Source organism: Melitaea cinxia, chromosome 20 (assembly GCF_905220565.1).
Source record: "Melitaea cinxia chromosome 20, ilMelCinx1.1, whole genome shotgun sequence".
NCBI classification, from domain to species: domain Eukaryota; kingdom Metazoa; phylum Arthropoda; class Insecta; order Lepidoptera; family Nymphalidae; genus Melitaea; species Melitaea cinxia.
The window spans coordinates 9,556,885-9,578,010 of record NC_059413.1 but is presented as its reverse complement, the minus strand read 5'-3'; the positions used below and the strand labels follow the sequence as shown (position 1 = coordinate 9,578,010).

The 21,126-nt window shown below is 33.5% G+C and overlaps 1 protein-coding gene across 1 annotated transcript in view; it reads right to left on the bottom strand.

Moving 5' to 3' along the window:
* Positions 1 to 10,042, bottom strand: part of LOC123663729 (serine protease gd-like) — a 29,755-nt gene extending 19,713 nt beyond the window's left edge. Inside the window, exons 1-4 of the mRNA XM_045598394.1 lie at positions 9,948 to 10,042; positions 8,530 to 9,029; positions 7,299 to 7,588; positions 3,985 to 4,128 (exon numbers count right to left, since the gene is read on the bottom strand). Of these exons, the coding sequence (XP_045454350.1) occupies positions 3,985 to 4,128; positions 7,299 to 7,588; positions 8,530 to 9,029; positions 9,948 to 10,042 (1,029 nt within the window). The remainder of the gene's footprint in view (positions 1 to 3,984; positions 4,129 to 7,298; positions 7,589 to 8,529; positions 9,030 to 9,947) is intronic.
* Between the last annotated feature and the right edge of the window lie 11,084 nt (positions 10,043 to 21,126).

Here is a 21,126-nt window from a genome sequence, read left to right as displayed (position 1 = left end):
CCGTCCTTTTCATTTTCGTAGTTACTATTATTATTATAATCATCATTTCACGTACCGTGCCGTAGTCTCTAATTTTTGTCTATCTGTCTGTCTTTCTGTTGGCTTATTTTTAGAGCGGCTAAACCGATTTTTATCGGATAGTCATTAAAAGACAAAAAAGGTTAAGGGCCAAACATAGGCTCCTTTTTATCCCGAAATTTCTGCTAAATCGGGGTTTTACGCGGGAAAACCCATGTTTACCGTGTCCGAGTACCTAACGCCCAGATAGATATGAAATACCCATATATATGTTTATATATATATATATTTGTATGTATGTGTCTATGTATGTATGTATTGTGCTGTATATTTATGTGTATTTGTATTCGATAGTTGATATTGTTCTAGGTGACACTAATTGTCACTTCTCTGTGTACACTTTCCTACCGCTTTCACTACGCTGTGGACAAAAATTAGAAGATATAGAGATATAGTGATGAAGGTTATAGGTAACTACTTTTCTCAAATTAACGCGGGTGAAACCGCGGTGCACAGCTAGTGATACATAGCAAAGAAAGACAAAAATATTAACAATATATTCATTAGGTACAAAGGGCGGCCTTATCGCTGAAAAGCGATCTCTTCCAGGCAACCTTAGGGCAAAGGAAAGGGGCAAGGTCTAGCGTCAGCATAAGGTGTACAAGTTACAACAAATTTACTATAAATAATCAAATAATTAAACATATACATACATACATACATATATACATACATACATAAATACATACATATATACCCACGTATAGCACACATACATATAAATACATATATACATTATAATTATAAATTACTTGTTTATTGTTGAGTTTAAAGAAAATGCTTCCAAACAGTCTTTTTAAAAATTGCAGGTGTTTGAACACGTCTGATATTCAGAGGCAAGGTATTCCATAAGCGAGAGGCTTGAACTATAAAGATTTATCATAAAAGGAAGAGGCGTGAGAAGGAATTTCAAGAAGAAAATTACTGTCAGAACGAAGACAGCGTTCATGAGAATCACCAAGGAATTTGAAACGTTCTTTCAGATAGGAAGGGGTAAAGGGATTAAATAAAATAGAATAAAGTAGGGTAAGGATATGAGCATTGCTGCGAAGGCGAATTGGGAGCCACTTGAGTTTTTTGTGAAATTCCGAAATATGATCATATTTGCGTAGTCCAAATATAAATCTTATACATAAATTCTGAATGCGCTCAAGCTTATTAAGCTGCTCCTCTGTAATGTCAAGATAGCAAGTATCAGCATAATCAAGAATTGGTAATAGGAGACTATTTGTAAGAGCAATTTTAGTAGGAATGGGTAGAAGATTACGCAATCTGTGGAGAGACCCAACCGAAGCGAACAGTCTGCGACTAATTTCACATATTTGCGGACCCCAAGAGAGATGTTGGTCAAAAATAACACCTAAATTTCTGAGATAGTTCAGATTTATTAATGCGAAGTATTTTAGATATCGTATATGCAATTATAAATAAATAATCGATAATGTTGATAATCCAAAATGGCCGCCGCAACAAAATGGTGGATTAAGGACCAACATACTTTTGTATAACCCTCCCAGTATGAGTTTCAAATGAAAGGGTAGTAACTAATAATAAGATGAGATTATTATGATAATTTAGCTGTGCCCGCGACTTCGTCCGCGTGGAATTCAACAAAAAAGTTATTGTTCAGTTCGCAGAGTTACAAAATAAATATATTCCTAAAATAAAAGTATCCCAATTTACTCCTTATTACATCAGCTATCTGCCAGTTAAAGTCCCGTCAAAATCGGTCAAGCCGTTTCGGAGATTAGCCGGAACAAACAGACAGACAGCGAGACAAAAATTGTAAAAAATGTTATTTTGGTATATGTGCCGTGTATACATGCATATGCATTTATTAAAAAGCGGTTATTTTAATATTACAAACAGATACTCCAGTTTTATTTATTTGTAGAATAGATATAGAAAATGTATAAGACGATTCCGACTTTAGTTCAATTTCTGCCTTTACTGAAGTTTAAAAAAAAATTATTAAGCGAACTTTATGTAGTAAAGCTTATAATAACATCAATTAACATCTTAATGATGAAAAGGTAAGCGAACTTTATGTATTAAAGCTTATAATAACATCAATTAACATCAAGGCATGGGATTGAATAGATAGAGCTCGACCAAGCTATGTCTATACACACATATACACGATTTGCTTTGCGATTTGTTTATTTTGTGTCTTGTATATGACTTTAAATTTTAAAATAGTACTATGATTTTCTTTCAAACGACGTTCGTTAAGAGTTTGAAGTCATCTTATGGCGAAATTCAGTTCAGTTCAGTTCATAGCAGATAATTATATTGGTAAGTGCGACCAAGCTGTGTTTCAACTCTTCTAGCATATAAAAATCGGTTGCCATTAGGCTTGAGTCGATATATCTTCGTAAGACAAGACAGCTATTCTAAATAACATAGAACAGTTAGGATGATAAAATAGCTAATTAAACCAAATTAAGGTGAAGCTACATAAGGACTTGTTTTTATCGATTTTTTGACCTGATATTTTATAACCATGAAAATGTAAATTTTCGCTCGTAAGCGGCTACTAAGAGGGCAAGCGAGTGGCAAAAGTAGCAAATTAGCCATAATTGCCAAATCTTTAGTGTTTTTAGATTTCAAGATATTTGCGCTATAACTTACCTCGATTTCAATTCTCATCGCTCTCCCCTACTAGTTATTTTCACGCACATGTCGAATAAATAAATATAAAAAATGAGCGGTTTTATTCCTAATACGATGATATAGGCTAGTCTGCTAAGAATCTGTTTCGAATGGCGGTTGGCGAATGTTATACAGGCCAGGATTTTTTTTTTAGCCAAACCGATCGTGATTTATTTTTAATATACTAAAATAGATATAAAATACATTCTGTCCATTAAGCAGATGGGTGAAGATAGTATCTAGTTCGGTTCTTACGAGTAGATCACTAGAAACTTGAACACCTCGCGACACGCGTGGCTTTTTCTCCTTATGTGATACCATTATACCTTATAGTTTCAAATATTTGTCTTATTAAATTTATTTCATAGCACTTAATAAATATTTCTTACATTGAACCTCGATATAAATGATTGTTTTTAAATTTTGTTTTTAAATTTTTTACAGGTTATAACAGAAGAATTGATTAAAATTGTTTTCTTGTGACAAAGCCAAAACAGTTAATAATAATCTAAGTGCGACTATACAAGTACATGGGTAACAAAATTAAAGAGAACCTTGAGGGTTCGGTGACGATTAGGTGGTTGAAATAGGATAGGATTATTAATAATTATATACATTATAATTATATCACTTACTTATATATATCCACGTAGTTAATTATATCACTAACGGTTTCTTACTGTTTATAATTTTTAATTGATCACAAACTAAAAATGTTAGCAATAATATGGTAACATCTAAAAATTAAAATGTACCTATACGAAACTTATAAAAAATATATATGAAATAATAATAATATGAAATATTGTTTTTAAAACAATAGTAAATGAAACGGAAAATGTGTGTATGTTTAAAAATAGAGACTTAGACTTTACCAATACTTACCAAGTATTACCAATGGGAAATCCCAAGGAGTACAATTTGAATCGAAATAATAACTTCTATAACACAAACTTTATCAAGAGATTTTTTTTGATCGAAATAGGAATTGAACATGCAACCTTCAGAAAAATTCAAGTTTAGTTTAACTGTGTCTGATTTATTTCAAACTTGTTTATATACGTACCATGTCAAAGTAATAAAAAATTAAGTATATGAGGACACGCTTTTAAATAAATTAAGTATTCTTTGTATTCTTCGTTGTATATTTGTACTGCTTTTAATAAAGCATTAATGAACGTTAAAAGTGACAAAACTTTTAAAATATGAAAAAAAAAACCTTTGTTAAATTTTCAGATATTATAAAATACTTACAAATGCTAGTCTTGCGGCAATCGTGAAATTGCCTCTGACTAACAAAGAGGACACAGGACCGAAAGGCTGCAACACAATCACCCCATAAGTTCCTGAACCGTCAGTCACATAGTCAAAATAGTCTGGACATGGAGACCGTACGTGCTGTCCACACACACACCAAAATCCGAAAAAAATGAAACTAAAGAATACACGATACATCCTAGCACATTTACTATTTCGATACTATTAAGTGTAAAATACGGCGCATTTTATTAATAATCAGAAGAAAAACGTGTTATCGAGTCTATGGTACGAGATATACTAACGTAAAATACGATTCTTTGTCCGGCTTGCACAGGTCTTGGACATCCTTTAGACTCGTAGCACACTTCCAGCTACGTTATGTTGGACACCAAGCCAAGCGGAACCTAAGTGTGGCCTTTGCAAAATGTCAAAAATAAACCAGTTTGTTTCTTATACATTGAGTACATTAAATAAATAATAATAATGTTCTTGATTGTACACCATTAAATGATACGAACAAATATAGTACAATTAGATGAAGATGTACAAAGGCGGTCTTATCGCCAAAAGAGCGATTTCTAAAAAGTTAAATTTATCTTATTTAATATTATAACCACCAACCATCAACCAACGCAATCTTGTTTTAAACACGCCTTAAAAAACATTTTACGTGGTCATAACCATAGATTATACACTTATATACTGGTAGTCATAACTGTCGTGATTTGTAGTTTATTTTATATGTAGATACATATATATGTATATAAGTGTATGTATATATGTATATATGTGTGTATGTATTTTATTTATATATAAGTTTTTTATATTTATGTAAGTCTATCATATCGTAGTTTATATCTACGTATGTCTGATAATGCCTCGTATTTTTAGTATTAAACATGTAAACAATTTGTTTAACGTTATTTATTATTGATTTTTCCTCCTTAAGGGGCTACACTACCTCAGCTCGAATTCAGATTTCACCCGTACTAAATACACATGAGAATTGAGAGCGCTTGGTCGTTTATCGCGCGAATTATATGTATTTTCTCCCAACAAACATTATCAATAGTTATTTTTAAAAAAACGCAACATATAAAATGTTCTTCATACTTATTTCAATTACTATGCTTAATCTCAAGTCCATAACTTCTATATTTACTGAGATATTAAGGTTTTAATACAAAAATAGAGGTAACTTTGCGATTTTTTTGTATCGAGAAAATTTTATGGAATCGTGTTTTCGAAACATATGAAAGATAGTTTATATCCTGAACTTTATTATACATAAATTTCAAACTTAAATATTCAGTAGTTTGGAAGCTATGGACATCCGGCCGAGTGGAAAATAAGCAATTTGAGGTAGCATACACTCTTAATATGTGCACACTTCTAACCGCTGCTACTGTATCGTGTCCAGTACCCAAAAGTTATCTAGAGGAAATCGCTATATAGTGATAAGATCGCCTTTGTACATCTTGTATTGTATCTTCCTTTATATGTGTCTGTATTTTGGTGTACATTAAGTATAAATAAATAAATATGAATAAATAAATTATATTTTATGGCTATAGTTTTTAACAATTACACTTAAAATAAAAATAAATAAATTCTACAATACATCTCCGTAGCACTATTTTTTAACCGACTTCCAAATAATTGTGTTTGCTCGCAAACGAAAAAAAACCGGCTTCAATTACATCGACAAGTAATACAACGTAGATCGACGAAAAAATAGTCAAGAAACTACGCGTTATCAAAGATAACTCAAAAGGTTGTTATCAGATCTCGATAAAATTATTTTTTAACCGACTTCCAAAAAAGGAGGAGGTTCTCAATTCGACTGTATTTTTTTTTTTTTATGTATGTTACATCAGAACTTTTGACCGGGTAGACCGAAATTTTGTTTTAATCGAAAGGTGGTGTGTGCCAATTGGTCCCATTTAAATTTATTTGAGATCTAACAACTACTTTTCGAGTTATATCTAATAATGCGTTTTTACTTGACGCTTTTTTCGTCGACCTACGTTGTATTATACCGCATAACTTTCTACTGGATGTACCGATTTTGATAATTCTTTTTTTGTTGGAAAGGGGATATCTCTAGTTTGGTACCATGATAAGGAAACCAGGATTTGATGATTGGATCCCAGAGAAATCGAGGGAAACTCTCGAAAATCTGCAATAACTTTTTACTGGGTGTACTGATTTTGATAATTCTTTTTTTGTTGGAAAGAAGATATCCCTAGTTTAGCACCATGATAAGGAAACCAGGATATGATGATGGGATCCTAGAGAAATCGAGGGAAACTCTTGAAAATCCGCAATAACTTTTTACTGGGTGTACCAATTTTGATAATTTTTTTAATTTTATCGTAAGCTGATGTTTGTCATGTGGTCACATATAAATTTTATTGAGATCTGATCACTACTTTTTGAGTAATCTTTGATAACGCGTAGTTACTTGACTATTTTTTCGTCGATCTACGTTGTATTACTTGTCGATGTAATTGAAGCCGGTTTTTTTTCGTTTGCGAGCAAACACAATTATTTTTGTGTTTAATACATACATACATACATAATTATATACCAAGAAAGATTGTTAATTGTTATTTATTTATTTATTTTATTAAAACTTTTTAGCACATATAAATGATACAATTTAGAACTACGAGTATTACAAATATCTTTATATATATAAATCTCGCGTCACAATGTTTGTCCTCAATGGACTCCTAAACTACTTAACCGATTTTAGTCAAATTTGCACACCGTGTGCAGTTTGATCCAACTTAAAAGATAGGCTATATTTTATTTTGATATGAGGGGTATAGAATCAAAGGCAGCTATATCCACCTAGTTTATTTTTTCATAAAGCAGAAAAAACGTTTTATTTTATTTTTACTGTAGCAACACGAATAAAAAATAGTCCAAAAAAAGTTTTTGGAATGGTGGTAACACTGAATACACATACATCGACCAATCCAAAGATTAAATTACTTTTTTGCGGTAATTTTAAAATCACTTAGCTGTATTTGATACCAACAAAAGGATTTAGCTGTCTTTGATTCAGGCTACAATGGATATAGCCGTTTTTGATACCAATTCTTTGGTGATGACGTCACAAGACTAGTGTTGTGTATTTAAACTTTATTTAAGTATCTAAGGATTTTCTATCGAAAACAAAATGCAATGTGTTCGTCATTATCAAGAAGATTGCTAAAAAAATGATATCGAAATGAATAAATGAGTAAATAAAAGAACATTTCTGAAAAAATATTATGTTTTTTAAATTAAAAATCTTATACTCTTAAATTATCTTGCTCTACTTGAACTTCGCAAAGATCTTCTACAGTATAGTTCTCCTCTTCAATTCCCCTTTCTTCTAATAGCCGCAGCTCATCTTCGTCTTGATTATTCAACACGGCGTGGAAATATCCTAAATGTGGAAGATTTTGCCAAGAGTCACCGTAGTGTTTTTGAAGAAGGTTTCTGACATCTCGCAACTTTAATGGATTCACTTCTATGCCATTAGGGATTATTGTTGGCCGTATAGCCCCAGCGTTTTTGCCTGTTTTACACAAGCTTTTGGGGTTTCCTGTGTCAGAATTGTAATATAATTCACCACGTACCAACACACTTCCTTGAGTTTTTGATCTTCGAAGAATAAATCTTTTACACAGAGAAATCTTGAAGTGGAGTTGAGCCGGTGTTTTTACAATATTTTGTATTGAACTTTTCCAGTCAAGCACATATCTCGTAGTCGCGTGACTGTCGAGTGTTGACTGATCACATCGATGTACTCTTCTGGCGATGTGATTATCTCAATTTTTCGAATATTTTTTTCAATATTCCCGAAAACTCGATCAGGAGGCATAAAAGAATGGCCTGTGACGGGAAACACCAGTTCCATTTTTTTTATTTGACGTTTTTCCAATATCCAACTCATACACATTGAAATCATTATTAAATTTTTATTTTGGCCAGCACATCCGTCTGCCACTAAACGGACGTGGGTGACATCAGTCAGGTCAGTTTTGTTGAGCCTATCATATACAGCGGAAGCAATTTGGTTTGAACCTTTAGCATATTCATTTTCCGTCCAGACATACGCAAATGTAGTGTTCTTATTTAAAGGATCTTTCGATTAACCTTTGACTATTGTAAAATTATACAAATACAGCTGCCTGCTGTAATAACAGCTCTGGTCGGGCACTTTTGGAAGTACTAAATTCTTTTGGCAGTCGAATGAAAACGTAATCATTTCTTCTTTTTTTTCTTTGAGTAGTTTAAAAAATGCTTGTGCTCTTAATTTGTGTATCCTTTTCTCTGTCATCAGTTGAATTTTCCTCGATGGATCATTTTCGTTCTTCAGCTTTTCTTGGAGTTCAATGCATTTCGAGCACACATCCGTCCTTGGACTGCCAAAACCAAGATTAAAATCCTGATTAAAGATAGATCTAAAGTAAGATGATTTTACTGGGCTGTCTGGGTGTGCTTGTTTAAAAAGTTTAAATAGTTTTTTAATATTGAGCTCACTAGGTAGGTATTTGCGTTGTTGCGATGATCCTCTGCAATAATGTGCTTCTACGCAATTCAAAGACTTTAAAAACCTATGAACTGATTGTCTTAGTGCTGCATACTTCTGTTTCTCATGGTCACCGCCTCTTTTCTCTGTAGGAACCTGACCAGATTCAAAAAAGTTTTGCATGACGAACTGAACACGATACTTCGTTATCCCAAGTGTATTTAGAAACACTTTCTGGCAAACTGGAATTGCTTTCTTAAGTGATTTAGCGTAAATTGCATATTTAATTGAAAAAGCTCTGCTTTTTCTTGTGTTTTTTACAGGCCGCTTTCTGGCTGTTTTCTTTACCGAACAGCACTTCAATATTAACGCATCTTGATGTTGTTTGATGGGTTTCGAGTAAAACGATCTGTGAAAATGCACAAGATCTAGCATTTTCAATTGTTTACATGCAAATGATTTGGTGTTATGATTGCAGGTTATGTTTTCTGGCAAACATTTCGGCGAGTACCTGTGAAACAAAGCAAACGTAACCATTACTATAAATAACATAATCTTAATGTACCTACATTAATTATTAATGTAACAGAAAAGCTTCATTGATAGAAATCCGCACTGAACAACATAAAACGTATAGATAATACTAGCTGTGCCCCGCGGTGTTACCCGCTGTTAAAGTGATATAATATAATAAGACTATGAAAAGTACCAATAATAGAGTCAAAACGGGACGATACATGGTTCTATAATGGTTTATGATAGTGGTGAATGTAGTTTGCATGGTAGCATATGCTTTTCGTTCTTAAAACAACGTAGAAACTCACAAACTCGTATCTATAAAGAGTCAGGAGTTGTCTCAGCACTTTCCGAACCATGGTATACCTTGGTGCAAAATCTTACTTGTTGGTAGCATATGCTTATAATACTGGTCACGAAACCGAAGTCACCACATGTTTCCATATAAATTTTGATGAGTTCCCTCGATTTCTTATGGATCCCTTCATCAGGTCACCACTTTTATGAATATGGTACCAAATTAAGATGATAACCTATACACCAAAAGGAAAATTTTGAAAATTGGTTCACAAACGGCAGAGTAATCGTTGAACATAAAAAAACGAACATAGCACCTCCTCCATTTTAAAAGTCGGTTAAAGTTGTAGCCTATGTGTTATTCTGATCTATAAGCTATATTATTGTAAAGTTTTATTAAAATCCGTTCAGTAGTTTTTGCGTGAAAGAGTTACAAACATCCATACATCCATACATACATACTCCAAACTTTCGCCTTTATAATATTAGTACGATTGTTCATTAAACCTAGATCTGGCTGATAGACTTTTTTCCCATCGATTTTTAAAAATTGTATTTTATGTTAAAGATTCTATCGAACTCCATCGGATTAAGTACATCACTAGTCTAGGCTCACCCCTTAATTTTTGCTTTCTTCGCCTTCCAATTCTCCGGCTGTCTTTTGCGCTTTCTTCCTTTCTCTGGCACTGCTTCTACTACAGACACTTCCATTGCACTTTTTTTAGTCGTTTAACACGTTTTTAGTAAAAAAACTGTGCAAAATCCTATTTATTTTCGATAAAAATCACACCCACGAAAATACGGTTTAGTATGAAATCCGCCATCTTGTCCTTACGAAAATGGAGACCTGTGATTGGCTAGGCGCAATTTTAGCTGTGTTTGTTTCCAAACTGTGTGGATTTAGCTGACTTAGGTTCTAAACCAATCTTTTAAACTAGAATTTGGTAGGGATTTAGCTGTTTTAGGTACCAAACAATTTTGTAAACTTATAAAGAATCGTATGAAGAACAAAATGGCATTCACAGATTCAAAACGACTTGTTCTGGATATAGCTGCCTTTGATTCTATACCCCTCATATATTATGTTATTATTATATTTCAGAAAAAAATAAGGTGATACGAAGTTCGCCAGGTCAGCTAGTATAATTATATAAAGGTCACCTATAGTAATCTCTTCCAGACAAGTTTTATTGAAAGTCATTTAGGAAAAAGTAATTGTACGCCATAACGACCAAGTGACCTTTAAATCAATTTGATTGGAATAACCCTGCCTTGTAGCTTCTTTTGTAAAACATTTCTTTTTTACAGTGGCTAACAAGCGACCTGATGGTAAGCGGTTATATTAGTGTAGCCTATATATATGTATATATCACCTATAAACGCCTACAACATCAGAATAATCGAAGGCTCGCCTCGTTGGAGAAGCGCAACTTTATACGTTTCCTACGTGACATGTAATACTGTACGTATAAATTTTTTTAATTAAATAAATAAACGCCTGACACTCAACGGCCCCTACTAGGATTATCTTTTGTGTCGGGGATTCGGAAATACACAAAACACAAGCACAAACACCCAGACCACGGTAAACAAATGTTTGACCAAGGCCATTGTAAGGCCAATACAAAATTTTTGCCGTGTGCGGGGATCGACCCTGCAACCGCCAGCGCTACACCCACAAACCAGTGCCGTGAACATTGCGCCAAAGCGTCATTCGTCGTCAAATAAATAAATAAATAAAGTAAATAAAATACATTTATGGCATTTATATCTATACATCTTATTTATATGTACATAAGTTTAATCCAAAAAACACGCCTCAGTCTATATCAACCGGCTATTACCAAAAACACAAGTAATAAATAGCTATCTTAGGAACAGACGACCTTATGTGAATAGTAAAACATATTACAATTTTATAGTAAAAATCAGTATCATATTGTGACAATCAAATATAGAGCCCTACAAACGTTTCCCCATTTGTTATCATATATATGAATACACTAAGGTATGTGTGCCTACCTTTTTAAAAAAAAATCTCACAATTACTCCACATAAATTATATGTTATTTTATAGATAATTGTTTGCTCTACCGGCATCAATAGCTAAAAAAGTTTTTGTAAATTAATTAATTATTAAAATTATTTAGTACGAATTATTCGCACAAAATAGCTATATAGTATAGCTATTTTGTGCGTTGAGTAAGGGGCAGCCAAAACAGTGTGCTGAAGATGATCGCGGAGCGTTTTGACTGCTTCTACCTCTAGCATTGTTGCGATAGACACCTTGCGATACAAATACCGGAGCGAAAGCTTTAAATATTAATTATTATTATTATTTATATTGGACATTGTGTGATTGTAATTAGTTTCATTTTATTATTGTAATTGTATTTTTCAAATTGTCGTGACATTTATTAATTTTTTTTTTTTAGTTGTATCTGATTATAAGAACTGAAGAAAGTCAAATTGTTTTATGGGTCAAATTGTTGCCTGAAATAAAGAATTATTGTTATTATTATAGCTAGTTAATTATAATGATTTAAAATACGTTTATTAGTATCCAAATTCAAAATTTGTTTTCTGTTAGAGTAGCATAATATGAGCTTTGCTCTAGAAATGTGATAGTGAACTTGTAGTTTATTTGTAGAAATCACATTGTATTTTTTACGGAGGATAGATTCCAAAAAATCACTGATTAATATTTATATAATGAGGCTTATAATAATTTGAAGGAGACTTCATAACGGCTTCTAACTTTACGACAGATAAACTTTAATTCAAAATATGCCACAACTAAACGCCGCTAAGCAAAATGAATGAATGAATAAAAACAGATACCAACCCATCTGACATTCGGTTCGCGATTCGGCGATCTGATATCTTTCTGCATATTTTCATCAGCTTAAAAAAAATTAAAGATACTAATTTATGAGAAAGTCTTTCTGGTTCAATGACTTTACATTTTTAAATTACATTGCAACGGCCGAGAACGTGTTTGCATTGAGCGTATTAAAGGTGAATTTGAAAACATGTTTGTCACGCAGACGCAGTCAAAAAACCTATAGTGACTTTAATGATAAAATTGTCGCAATTAAACATAATAATAATTCTCACGACAACACGTTGGCGCTGCACTGGTTGTGGTTGTTGCGCTGGCGGTTGCAGGTTCGATCCCCGCATATGACAAAATTGCTAATTTATAATTTTCTATTTACAGGTTGGTATTTCAAAAATAAAACTGTACAATACTGTAACATTGTAGTTGCAATATTAGGCGCCTAGCTATTTTCAATAGCAATGGCATATACTAGTAGTTGCTTTACTTTTTCATAAGGATTTTTAACTCTAGCAAATTGCTTTTAAAATTTTAATGAATTCTAGTTTTTTGTTTCTTACGTACTAAACTTTAAACATTGCTTGCTTTTTGCTTATAAAAAAAATCTTTAAAATAATTATTGCAAATTAATTACTCCTACACCTAAACTGTCTACATATATACCATTTCCTTTACCCAAAGGTTGCCTGGAAGAGATCGCTCATTAGCGATAAGGCCGCCTTTTGTACTTAACTCCTGTTTTTATTTTTGTATTTTTGCTCACTTTTGGTGTACAATAAAGAGTTTTTATTATTATTATTATTACTCCTTGTTAATAAAATATAACAACTGAGAATAATATTAAATATTTTAATAAAATTAACAATGAGTGATAAACAATAAAACATTTGATTGGAAAACAAGCTATAATTAAGCGAAAGGTTACTAATTTTTTGAAATCACTTACAATCAGTAAACTAACTAATAATTTACAAACACAGATCGAACTTCAATTGCGTTTAGATAAAATTGAAGGTTTATACGATGATTTCGATGCTTTACAGAGTGAGCTGGACGAGTGGTCGGATATGCTTGAGGACGAGGCTCAGGGACGCGAGGCCTTCGATTGCCAGTACTACTCTCTCGTGTCTGCCGGTCGTGCCTTGATCCAGAGTCTTTCACTTCCTTCGCAGGACACTTCGGTTCCGGTTTGCTCTTCTTCCGGTTTGTTGAACTTCCTAACATAGCCAGTAAAAAGTCATATTCCTAACATGCCAGAGTTTAATGATGAATATCAGTACTGGCTTGGTTCTGGGCATACGATGAATACGTCAATGCATTCGGATATCACTATTGAACATATAAATGAATTTCACGAGCTAGATGATACTGCAGGCGTACTTAATACTACTCCAATTAAAACTCAAATGTCTGATATTAGTAATCAACCCCTTAATAGTTCACAGTCACACTCTCTTATAATGGAGTCTGATGCTAGTGACTATAAGGAAGACAATAATTACATCATTTTACCTAACATCATTCCTTCTACTTGTTTTAATTTAAATAACATACAGATACCCTCGTCGTTCTGTATTCCATCTATAATCAAAACACTTAAGGAATCACCCACGACTTTAGGGTATTCTTTTCTTCTAACTCGACGCAAATTTTTATTTTTAGAATATAGTTTATATCAAAATATAAGAGAGTTTCTCAAATTCAAAATGGTGCGGTATTCTTTCCAAGGACTATCCCGCAGATATCGCTTCACGAAGGTTAAGAACAGACAGTTTTCTTTTTCGTTTAATAAAACTACCTATATATTCTGTAACTTAATTTCTAGATTTATAATCTTTTCAAAATAACAATGTATTATTTCCCTTTTTTTATTATACCAGCCAGTAATGATAGTACACCTAGAAAAAAGACTGCAAACATATAAAATCTTACGTTTGTGAGTTTGTATGTTTAGCTTGCAGGGACAGGGACAGGGACTTTGCATTTATAGCATGTTTCGGACCTGACGAAGGGAGCTTTTAATTCATTTTAAAGCAGCTTTAAGTTTATTTATAGGTTGGATTTGTTACAAGATGCATTTCATGCCTTGTCAGTACTTCTTAAGCGGCTCTCACTGGCAGACACGACTGAGGAAGGTATAAGGTTTACATTTATTCCAGCCTATTCTACGTTTTGAGTCTTACGTTTCTGGACTACGAAGAAATGAATTGTTTATTAAGTCAATTAAAGGTAATATTAAATTCATGTCCCCTTACACCCTTGTCCAACGATCCTTCTGGTCTTTGTCCTTTAACGCCAGGTCATCTCCTTATTGGACGATCTATCTTATTTGCACCGCATTCTGTGATCACTGTCACCAAAATCTCATCTCTTGCGAGATTCAACAGAATCCAACTACTGAAGCAACACTTTGGAATCGGTTCTCTAATGAATATGTTACTTTACTTCAGTCGAAAACAAAGTGGATGCAGTCGCAAGAGACGCTGAAGGAGGGTGCATTGGTTGTGATAAAGGACAAGTCCAGTCAACCCATGCGGTTGCTGGGGCGAATTGTTCGAGTGCTTTCGGGTGAAGATGGAGTTGCAAGGGTGGCAGACATTCGCACCAGGAAGGGCCTTCAACATGATATGTTATGTTATGCCGACTGTAAATATTGAAGACGACTCTTCAACGAGGGGAGTATGTTAGAGTACGTGCGCGCCTGATGATCGCGTGGGGCGCGGGTGACGGGAGGCGGCGGGGAGCACCGGCGACGGTGCGAGCGCAGCGGCGACGAATTCAATTGTCATCCATGATGCCGAGAGAAATGCGAATGAATTGATTTTAATATACATATATATGAATGATTTAAAGAAACACTATTTAAATCAAAATTATATTTTTATAAAACCTTTTTGCCAATAAAATCAGGACAATGAAACAGTTCTTGCTGTGTGGTTACGGCATTAAAGAATATAACCACTCCTTCTCTTCCCGTGTGTGTCGTAAGAGGCGACTAAGGGAAAACAGGGTTCCACTACCACCTTGGAATTTAAAAGGTCGACCGATGGCGGGATCCAACTACTGACTTTGAAATACATAGGCTGAAGACGGGCAGCAGCGTCTTTGGTGCGGCAAAGCCAGCTCTGCGGTCACTAACCCGCCTGCCCAGCGTGGTGACTATGGGCAAAACATATAAGTTCACGCCATTTTCGGCTCGAACTTGTGAAACTACCAATGTGGCTGATATGATGATGATGTTATGAAACAGTTCTATCCTTAAAAGAGCTTTTGCAAAGCTTTTTATTGCAAAAAACACTACTGTGAAATTTAATTTAATTTTAGGTTGATATAATATAACAGGAAAATAAACAGGTTTTTAGTTACCTACTCTTTACAATCGGACTGGTAGCACGCATTAAATTAAGCCGCGTAGTTTTTTTCTCTAGTCTTTGTTCTAATCATTATTCAAATAAGTAATAAGATTTGCAAAACATAAAATAGAAGTTGAAAATACACATAATTTAACTAGTCTTACTGGATTTATTTTAATGTATGGTTGGGTTAAATGTTATTTGTCACTTTTCAGGCATAATTGACTGAATGCTTAAACACATACATGCACAACATATGCTTTAAAACTTTTCTACTTATAATTTATATGTCATGTAATTTATATGTTTTGATAGTCACTTAGAAATGTCTGTTTGTAATATTAAAATAGCCGCTTTTTACTAAATGCATATGGATGTATACACGGTACATATACCAAAATAACATTTTTTTATTTTTGTCTGTCTGTCTGTCTGCCTGTCTGTCTGTCTGTCTGTCTATCTGTGTGTCTGCTTGTTCCGGCTAATCTTTGAAACGGCTGGACTGATATTGATTGGACTTTCACTGGCAGATAGCTGATATAGTAAGGAGTAACTTAGGTTACTTTTATTTTAGATATTTATATATTTTATAACTCTGCGAACTGAACTATAACTTTTTTGTTAAATTCCACGCGGACGAAGTCGCGGGCACAGCTAGTATATATATATATATATATATATATATATATATATATATATATATATATATATACTAGCTGTGCCCGCGGCTTCGCCCGCGTAGAAATCAGTGTGTCACAAAGTTTTCCCGGCAAACTTCCAGTGAAACTATTATCAGCTTAGCCGTTCCGTAAACCTTTCTCTCGAAGCCCTCTCTTCATTGGTGAAATCGCATGAAACTCCGTTCAGTAGATTTTGAAGGAATCTATCACAAATACTTTTGGGGACTTTGTTTTATAATACACTAACTGTCGCCCGCGACTACGTCCGCGTGGTTATGAAGATATGCATTACTATTAAGATGTTTAACGCAAATTATTTTTTTATTTCAGTCACTTGAAATGCTTATCAAACTGAGTAACTTTTTAAAAGGCACAATTTAGTATAATTTAATAGTTATTTTTATAAAACCTCTCTATACACCACATTTTTAGTTTTATTTTCAGGCTGTATATGTTTCATACAAACTATCAACCCTAATTAAACCCTCTTAGCGGTGGAATATCGCAAAATCCGTTCTTAGCGGACGTCAACTAACTATAATCTACCTCCCTGCCTCATCTTTGTCCATCCTGGATGGATGGACCATCCAGCGGTTATTAAGTTCTCGTGATGAGTTAGTCAGTGACCTTTCTCTTATATATATATATATATATATATATTACGATGCATTATTTGGACACCTTCTCGCTATCTATAGAGCATACATTTTAAATTTCAAGTCTTTTACTTCTAAAACATAGGACTTTCATACAAACTTCCAACCCCCCGTTTTGCCCGCTTAGGGGTCGAGTTTCGAAAAATCCGTTCTTAGCGGATCTCTACGCTCTATAAGGAGCCTTCCTGCCAAATTTCAAGTTTGTAGGTATTATAGTTTCGGAGATTTCGTGATCAGTGAGTCAACCTACCATCCCCCGTTTTTACCCCAAAAAGGGGTTGATTTCTAAAGATGCATTATTTGAACGTCTTTTCATCATCTATAGAGCATACATTTAAAATTTCAGGTCTCTTACTTCAAAAACATAGGACTTTCATACAAACTTGCAACCCCCGTTTTACCCCCTTAGGGGCCGAGTTTCGTAAAATCCGTTCTTAGCGGATGTCTACGCTCTATAAGGAGCTTTCCTGCCAAATTTCAAGTTTGTAGGTGTTATAGTTTCGGAGATTTCGTGATCAGTGAGTCAACCTACCATCCCCCGTTTTAACCCCAAAAAGGGGTTGATTTCAAAAGATACATTATTTGGACGCCTTTTCATTATCTATAGAGCATACATTTTAAATTTCAGGTCTCTTACTTCAAAAACATAGGACTTTCATACAAACTTCCAACCCCCGTTTCACCCCCTTAGGGGTTGTGTTTCGTAAAATCCGTTCTTAGCAAATCTCTACGCCCTATAAGGAGCCTTCCTGCCAAATTTCAAGTTTGTAGGTGTTATAGTTTCGGAGATTTCGTGATCAGTGAGTCAACCTACCATCCCCCGTTTTAACCCCAAAAAAGGGTTGATTTCTAAAGATGCATTGTTTGGACGTCTTCTCATCATCTATAGAGCATACATTTAAAATTTCAGGTCTCTTACTTCAAAAACATAGGATTTTCATACAAACTTGCAACCCCCGTTTTTCCCCCTTAGGGGTCGAGTTTCATAAAATCCGTTCTTAGCGGATGTCTACGCTCTATAAGAAGCCTACCTGCCAAATTTCAAGTTTGTAGGTGTTATAGTTTCGGAGATTTCGTGATGAGTGAGTGACCTTTCGCTTATATATATATATATATATATATAGGGTATTCTGGCAGAACCAAATAAGTGCAAAAAATTTAAAAAAATAGTTACACACATAGGCTACTTAGTTTTCGCCGTAATTTTTATCTGGCAAAAAAAAGCCATATAACTGCCGAAGCTTTCACAACGTTATTTTTCAAACAAAATAAAAAGTTTATTATACAAGTAGTGACAACGGAATAAAACGATTTACTTTCTTTACCCACAAAAACACCTAAATTAAATTCGTATTTTATGGTAACAGGTAAAACAAAATATTGAATCTCATTTGTTTCGCATTGGTAAAAAAACAAACGGCGTTCTCTATTTTTTTGACAGGCAGAACAGAATAAGTGAGTTTGTTTTGTTCTCCTTGATCTTTTGACCCCTTGGTGGAATGAGGAATGCAAACAATTAAGTTCCCAACAATCCCAAAGATTAGAGGCAGAGAAAATATACTCTCAGTCTATGACTACAGCAAATTCTCTAAAATTCCAACAATTAGACGCAAAATTAAAAAAAAGAAAATATTTATTTTTATTTACTAAACTTTCATCCATTCATCATATTTGGTTTACATAAATACGACCATGTTTCAGAATTTCGCAAACAGCAAAAGTTGCTACCTATCCGACTTCGCAGGAATACTCACATTCTGTCTCTCCTATACTCAATCCTATTTAATCCTCTAACACCTTCCTATCTAAAACATCGGTTCGAATTTCTTAGTGATACTCACGAAATATCTCTTCCGCTCTGATATTAACCTCATCCTAAAGATTCCATATCATTCTTCAACCTTTTACTCTTAAATCTTTCACTGTTGAAGCCTGTTTCACTGTTTTATTTTGTTTCATTGGAATAATTCAAGAGGTTTATTATGGCAATGTACTTGTCATCATAATATTATTATTTTTTTATTCGTTTATGAATTTCTTTTTTTCTCTGTGTATGTATTTTTCTTTTGTTATCAAATTATTATGTGTTTATGTTGGTATTTATGTGCGTGTATATGTGTATATTTGTGTACGTGTATTTGTATGTATATGTATATGTATGAATATCTATACATATAATAAAATGGTAGGAAAGTCAAAACTGTACTTTGAATATTTTTTTAAAAGAATACCTGGGGTGTGATCTACAATCGATACCGAAGCCAAAAATATAGTTTTTAGAATTTTTGTCTGTTTGTCTGTTGTCTGTATGTATGTCCGGGATAAACTCAAAAAGTACTGCATGGATTTACTTCAAATTTGACACGAATATTATTAAAAAGTCGGGTCAACATATAGGCTATATATTATCATGCTATCACCCACCGGGAACGAGCAGTGAACCTTTATTTCCTCAACGCATTCTGTAACAACGTGTAATCTAACGACGCATTTTTGAATATTGTTGTTATTATGTTAATAACCATGCCATATAAGCTAGCTTCACACTATAAAAATCACGCAATATAAGTAACTAAGCCGATAAACATAATTAATAATTAAATGAATATAAGTAGACAACACAATTTTAAAGCAGCGCCATCTATGAGATTTTTCTGTAGATATGAAATGTAAAGAAGAAACGGGTAAATTAATGTTATTTTAAAAGGTATAATCGTAGGTATTTTTAGTGCTGTATAGCGTGCACGCAGACGACGTCGCGGGAAGCAGCTAGTATATAATATATATACTTAAGTTTATGATTGATAGCACTTATTTTGCGCCCCTATCCCCGCTAATAATCAATTCTAGTCATCTGCCCAAAGGTTGCCTGAAAGAAATCGCTGATTTAGCGATAAGGCCGCCTGTTGCAACTAATGCAAATGTATTATTTATTTTTTACTTAATAAACTTATGTTACTTTTTTGTTGGTGTGCAAAAAGTGTAAATAAATAAAATAAATAAATAACTAAACTTTTATGCACACACAAAAAAAGATACATTTTAGAACGATTAGATAAAAAACTTATTTAAAAAAAAGAAACTTAGCTGGTCCCACTTTTGTGAATCTCTTAGCCCTCGATCTCTCCCCACCTTAGTATGGTCAAGTCCTTATGGTAAAACCTTCAAAAATTTCGTCGTTCTCTTTGCTCCCCTATCTCTAGTTCTTATGATCCACTGGAATGGATTAATAATTTTACTGACAAGCTGGCCCCTCCATTTGTCACTTACTATGACAACTTTCTCAGTCCTCTTTCCTCCCATTCTTCAGATGAAATGGATGCTCCTTTTTCTTTTTCTGAACTTCGATGTGCTATTTCAGACCTTAAAGATTCCACTCCTGGGAAAGATGGCATCCCGAACTCATCTATACTTCCATACTAATATTATAAAGAGGTAAACTTTATAACTTTGTTTGTATGTAGGGGGTAATCTTCGCAAATACTGATCCGATCATGAAAATTCTTTCACTAACAGAAAGATACACTATTCAGGAGTGACATAGGCTATATTTTATTGTAATTGAACAAAAAATTCAGTAAATAAGAAAAAGATTAAAATATAATATCAAAACCGCCCTACTAGCCCGTTGGCGCAGTTTGTAGTGACCCTGCTTTCTGCTCCGAGGGTTGTGGGTTCGATTCCCACCCCGAGTCTGGGTGTAATATAAAGATTTATTTATATATTCATATATGTATTATTTATAAGTATATTTATCGAAAAAAAAAAAATGTAGCTATATACCAGTCGGCTGTAACCTATAACACAAGCATTAAGTTGCTTACTTTAGGAACAGACGACCGTGTGTGTATTGTGTAAATAAAAAAAAAAAAAAAAAAAAAAGTAAATAAATTAGCGCCATCTATTGCTATTAAAAAACAATTTATTAGTCTTTCGACGTTATTAATTTAGTCTTATTTTAGTCTATCGACGACGTTTTCTCGATTTTTGATAGATGGCGTTGGAGCAACATATTATGTATTTAAGTGATATAAAATTTGTTCTATAAAGTATGTTATTTGGTTATGTAATTGAAAATAATAAATACACGGGAGCGACATATTATTTATTTAACTGCTATAAAATTTGTTGTTTAAAGTATGTTATTTGGTTAATATAATAATAATTAACGCCCAACGAAGTGGGCACGGGTCGGCTAGTTTATCATAAGTTTAAACAATAAAGCAAAAGATTTTTTTCTGAACATTGTTAATAATTTTTTTTATGT